The 5807-nt window shown below is 37.0% G+C and overlaps 1 protein-coding gene across 1 annotated transcript; it reads right to left on the bottom strand.

Moving 5' to 3' along the window:
• Positions 1-379: 379 nt before the first annotated feature.
• psmd14 (proteasome 26S subunit, non-ATPase 14) lies at positions 380-4400 on the bottom strand. The gene is made up of 11 exons (XM_005799722.3): positions 4300-4400; positions 3508-3563; positions 3232-3303; positions 3009-3128; positions 2218-2288; positions 1886-2036; positions 1674-1781; positions 1334-1408; positions 1126-1251; positions 754-816; positions 380-555 (listed from the first exon to the last, which is right to left on the bottom strand). The coding sequence occupies exons 2-11, from the start codon at positions 3553-3555 to the stop codon at positions 457-459; spliced, it is 933 nt and encodes a 310-aa protein (XP_005799779.1). The 5' UTR covers positions 3556-3563; positions 4300-4400; the 3' UTR covers positions 380-456.
• Between the last annotated feature and the right edge of the window lie 1407 nt (positions 4401-5807).

Here is a 5807-nt window from a genome sequence, read left to right as displayed (position 1 = left end):
AAAAGTCAGTTTAGGATCATCGTAACATCTCCGTCTTAACAGTGTCTGGAGCCTTCTGGCAGAAATGTCTCAGCTCTTTCATGCAAACTGCATCACCTCAGCTACGTGATAAGATTTTATTGTTTTGTCGAGGAGTCATTTTGTGTGTTTCTCACCATTTTGTTCATCTTTACATGCTTCTTCCTATGATAGCAATTTTCTTGCGCAAAATGTATTAACAGAATTAATATGTCTGTTCTTTCCAAATATATTAATATCTCTATTTGTATGTTTTTAACTTTTTTTGTACTATAGACGTTTTGTGATTGATTGAATAAGTGTAAGAAAATAATCTGCAAACATCTTAGGAAGGCGGAAGTAATGAAAATTGACAAAGCAGTATTTCATACATACATTTATTTTATATAAAAGAAAAACAATGGTTGTAATATTAACAGTTATACACACAGGGATTTATCACTGGAAAACTACGGTGTCCAGCATGGCGGCTAGGCACTGAACGATGTTGGAGGTCATTAAAACATCTACATGCTCCTCCAGGTGTCTCTTTGGATCCTGAGAGAAGAAATGAGGATGATGATGATTTTACTAAATACATAATGTGCTTTAACAGGACTTATCAGCTCCATAAACATGCAACATTATTAAGAGAGCAAGTTGACATATGAGCAATAAGTCAGCTTTAAAATTAATAATATTTTGGGGGGTTTTTAACCTTAAAAAAAGAGAGAAAGAAAAATAATAAATCAGTACCTGTTTTCCAACATTCTTGATAGCCAGCTGCTCTGGGGTCATTTTATCTTCCTCTTCCACGGCCTGAGGTGAAAACAGTTCATTTTATTTCAAGTAAAACACCTTCCAGCTTATTTTACAAAAAAAGAAGTAAACAAATGGGGGAAATCTAGCATATCCACACCGCTGCACTGCAGTGAGTAACTGAACTAAATCAAAATTATTGGGCAAAAGTTCTGCCTATAAAAAGGTACCAACTATATTTGGTTATTAAGCACAGAAATATTTTAAAATCAAAATGACCTCGTATTTTGTTTGAAATATTTCTAAATGGCGAGCCACCCCTCTAACAAAACGTTGTCATGTTGTAAAGTAATAGTGTTCAGGTTCTACCTTATTGTAGTTCTTGGCCAGCTCCAGCATTTCTTTGACGATCGTCTCATTGAGCTTGCAGTGCTCACTGTAGTCCTGCAGAGTCAGGCCCTCCATCCAGCTCTTTTTATGCAGGTTCAGCAGCATCTGAAAAATTAATAGAATGAATCACGTTTCACAAGAAACAAAAATAACACTAAATGGGGGTCTTAAAATATGAACTTCGAACCTTTTGCTCCAGCTCATTCTTTCTGTAATTGATGGTGATGGAGTAGTAGTGTCTGTTAAGTCCATGAATCAAGGCCTAAAAAAAAAAAAAAAAGAGTAAAACAGATTATTAAGTACAATAAACATACAGATTTATATTGATTATCAGGAAAGGTCACAGGAAAACACAAGAAAAAAAAATTTAAATGTGGAAATAAAACAGTTCATGGTGCATTCTAAAGGTTTTATTTCAGATAAACTCTCTTAACATTTGTCTGGTTCTGTATGTGGCTTACCGAACCAACTGCAAGATAATTGCAATTTTAAAATTGCTCCCGTTTTTATTCTAATGTAAAAGTTACCTGGATTGATGGCTTGTTGAGATGACCCAGGTTGGATGTAGTTTGCCTCGGTTCATGACCCAGCACCATCATGTTGGCATTAATCAGTCTGAAGGCATCAATAACCACCTGAGGGACACAGTGGCAGAAAAAAATAAATAAATCAGTTTTCCTAAATAATTCAAACTTTGATAAGAGTGCTACTAATTTAACTTAGTGGTCCCTGTGCCCACCTTTCCTTTGACACTCTGAATGGGATCAACTACCACGGCGACAGCTCGCTCTGACAGCGCCTCGAAGCTCTGCTGTGTGTTGATGTCCACACCCGACAGCCAGCAGCCAAAACCAGGGTGACTGTGGTACCATCCTACAACCATCTCTGGTCTGAAGAAAACAAGCAGGTGGGAAGCAACGACTTTTTAATTTTTTAAATTTTTTAATAAATAAAGACACGTTCATATTCATCAATTTGCTTTTAAATCAAATTTAATTCTGTAAAAACAAGTGTGGGACTTCGAGATTCCTTCTTTAACAAATTCAACATGCTGATCTTGTTGAGCCGTACCTGCCCGTCTGCTTCAACATGTCCAACATCTTAGCCTGGAAGACGGGGTCCACAGCTTCTACACTCACGCCCTGTGAGGCACACACACTGCTTAGTGAAAATGAACAACAACAAGAACTAAGGATGCCAAACTACTTGAAAACTTTATGAAAATGAACTAGCAATTTTTAAACCTGGCACAACAATGGCAAATTATTCAATGATGGTGTTATCAGGAGAATAAATGAAGATTTGGAGGGGAAGCAAAAATAAAACTATGCAATATCCTTTCAAAAAACAATGTTGGAAATTGCACAACCACTCCTAGGTGAATTAATAAGTTTTTTCCAGCCTGGTATGCTTATTGCTCATTAACCTAATTGCAATAATTTATGTCTAGATGACTTTGAGACAACTAGTGATGACAGTTTCATCGTTTTTACAGGACTTCCTATGAGTCCAGGTTGTGTCTAAAAAGCTGTTGCAGCAATGTGAGAAATGCACCATGTAAGATTGCAATATTAGCTATTCGTGAGAAGAAAATAAATCAGTTGACATAAATATTCTTAGGTGTTATGATGTTTTTCCCCTTCAAATTTTTAAGAAAAGTTGCAACCACTTTCCAACAAATTTGTGTATGCAGAGAATCCCCCCATCCCTCCAACTGCAGTGTGCAGCAGTAACTATGTGTGTGTGTGTGTGCGTGTGTGTGTGTGTGTGTGTGTGTGTGTGCTCAGGTAAGAAAACACTTTTATTCTAACAAACACAAAATCTCCACAACATGCAATCCTGATTTTAGAGGGGATACGTACTGTTCCTGACTGAGGCATTGCAAACACATCGATCACTCGCACTGTGTAGTCGTCAACAAATTCTCCCAACATCAGTCCCATGACCTCCATTGGCACACCGGCACGCCCGTGCTTCAACATCTGATGAGGAGGGACGGTAAAAAAAAAAAAAGAAAGAGGATTAGAAAAGGTTGGGCTTCAGGTATATGACAGACTTATCTCTGATGATGAGTTATTTTATTACCTTAAGCAGGGCCAGAGAGGAGATGTACACCTGTTCTGCTGTGTCCACAGCAGGAGCGTCTGTGGGGGGTCCCTTATGAAGCAAAGGATGAATCATCGTTACACACCACATGCGACTACATTGAAATTTGTGCGCAAGGAAATGAGGGGGAAAAAAAGGCTTAGATGATGAGTTACATCAGTCTGAGCTTGAAAGCCACAGTGAAATAACGTTGCAATACAAACCTCAATCAAGCTCACTGCCTTTCTTTTATATACAAGGACATTTAAAATGTACCTGGCCAAGCCCTGGCATTCCACCTCCAAGCCTCAGCAGCCGGTCCATACTGAGATCTGTGAACACATTCCCAGAGTCTTACCATTAAACTCCAGCAGCAAATATTTTAATAAAAGTGCATTTTAATGTAATAATATATGTTACAAATATTGTACACTATTAAAAATGGAATAAACAAATGGATAAGCAAAGGCGTTGAAGATCAGACTGTGATAAATGGCTTAGCAAGAATAAAGTGAGGTTTATTAACTATTTACGTTTCCTCTTAATAAATATTATTAGACGATTCTGTTTTTATCGTAATTGGATGTTTGTGGTGGGAATTACATTTAAAATGTCATTCAGGCCGAGTGTTAATATAATGATTTTTCTTTCTTTCTATTTTTTATAGAAACTTTCGTTATGTATTCAGAAAGTGACTAAACAGAGACTAATTTAGTATGAGAAAGCAAAAACAATACAGCTAATGCTAGGCTGATGTAGCCGAGTTGCTCACTGCTCTGAAACGTAAACACTCAAATGAATATTAAACTATTCATAGACGCCATTTTATTATGCACCATACTGAAAGTTGTCATATTTAGGGTGTAAAAAGTGGTTTTCAAACAAAGCGTACACCTAAATTAGCCTGGTTGCTAAATACACATTAGCGTTGTGTTGCCGTTAGCTAACTCATGCTAACTTAGCTTGCGTGGCTTAGCGAAAGAAAACGAGCTTTTGTGTGAACATCGCATGAACCCAAAGCTGTTAAAAAGTCTCTATGGAGCGTCTTCAATGTACATCTGCTTTTACCTGCTGTCAGATGTTTCAAGCGTTTAGATGAATGTTTTTCAGCGCACAGTCAGACCAAACCAGCGAGCTACAATGAATCAGCCAGAAACCAGAATAGTCGTTTTATACGGAACTACTTCCGTCGCACGAAATTTACGTTTAGAGTTGAAAGCTCGTCTGGAACATACAGAAATGAACCACTAGAGGGCGCCACGTTCATTGTTGCAGGTGACTTTCCTGCACTTATCTGACGTCTCTGCCTTCAAATGACCTTTTAAAAAGGGAGATTTGGACATAAAGAGTCTTTGAGAAGCTTCTGCAGACTATTGAACATTTCTGGTTCAACAGTACAAAGAAATGAACTAAAATGCTTCGACACGTGTGGGAAAGAAATCCTCTGCTTACAATGAATGCTCTGCACCACGCCAAATTCCTTGCATATAAAAGAACTTGGACAATGAATTTGATACTGATTCTGATTAAATGGTTATATTTTACAATGTTCGTGAAGATGAACATAAAAACAAACTTAGTGATAAAAGTACGTGTTTACCTTATTGCAAATTAATTTGTACACTTCACTTGTTATTGTCAACTTGAAAACTTGCTTTGATTGCGGGATTGAGTGAATCAATCAATGAAAGGTATTTTAACTTAAATATAGTGCTGTATCAGAATTTTCATGTATTGACACAATTAACACCATTTTGGTTGTACTCATTCTCTATGAAACCTCTGAAGATGTTTTACTTAGCTGCTACTACTGAAAAAGTAAAACAAATATGTGAAATTTTACATATTAATAAGGGCAACAATACCTGTCTCACACAACTGTTTACTCTTTCTTTGTGGATAATTAATGCATTCGTATATCTTGGTTTGTTTTGGAAATGATCACAGCTGATTCATAATTGGAGAGGATGGTAGCAACACGAGGGTTTGCTTTTCTTGGCCTCTGAAATCTACGGTGACTCAACTGGGAGAGTTACAAGACATGAGACAAATGAATAGTGGGAAAAGGTTGTTTTGGTACCTAATGTTCTAGTTTGCGGTAATTTTATGTACTGTCACTAAGGAAACCTCTCAAACTGTTCTTGAGTGTGAGTGGCAAGTTCTGAATCAATCTGATGCTATTTTTTTTTCTGTCCTGGGAAAAATACTCCCTCTTTATGGGAGTGAGTCAGCATTATGTTGATTGTCTACTTCTGGAGATTCTGGAACTAATGGCAATAACTTCGTGTCAAAAATGACCAGCTTCCAGTTTCAGAAACCAATGAAACAATGAAAACAGCTGGGAATTACCCAGCTGGAACTGTGCTTGTTTATCACCCATCAATTAAATTCAAATTAATTTAACTCAGTTTATTTATATTGTACAGATTCCCAACATAGGCACTTTGCCAACAAATAAAGTTAATTCAATCTTGAACTACATGTTGTGCTATGGATCACAGGAGGTCGAAACCATTAGAAATAAGTTTGTCACTCTTTCTGACATTATAGATCTCAATGATTTTGTGTTTATTTCC

The sequence above is a fragment of the Xiphophorus maculatus genome, chromosome 4 (assembly GCF_002775205.1).
Source record: "Xiphophorus maculatus strain JP 163 A chromosome 4, X_maculatus-5.0-male, whole genome shotgun sequence".
In the NCBI taxonomy this organism is placed as follows: Eukaryota; Metazoa; Chordata; class Actinopteri; order Cyprinodontiformes; family Poeciliidae; genus Xiphophorus; species Xiphophorus maculatus.
This window is presented reverse-complemented; position numbering and strand designations above follow the sequence as displayed.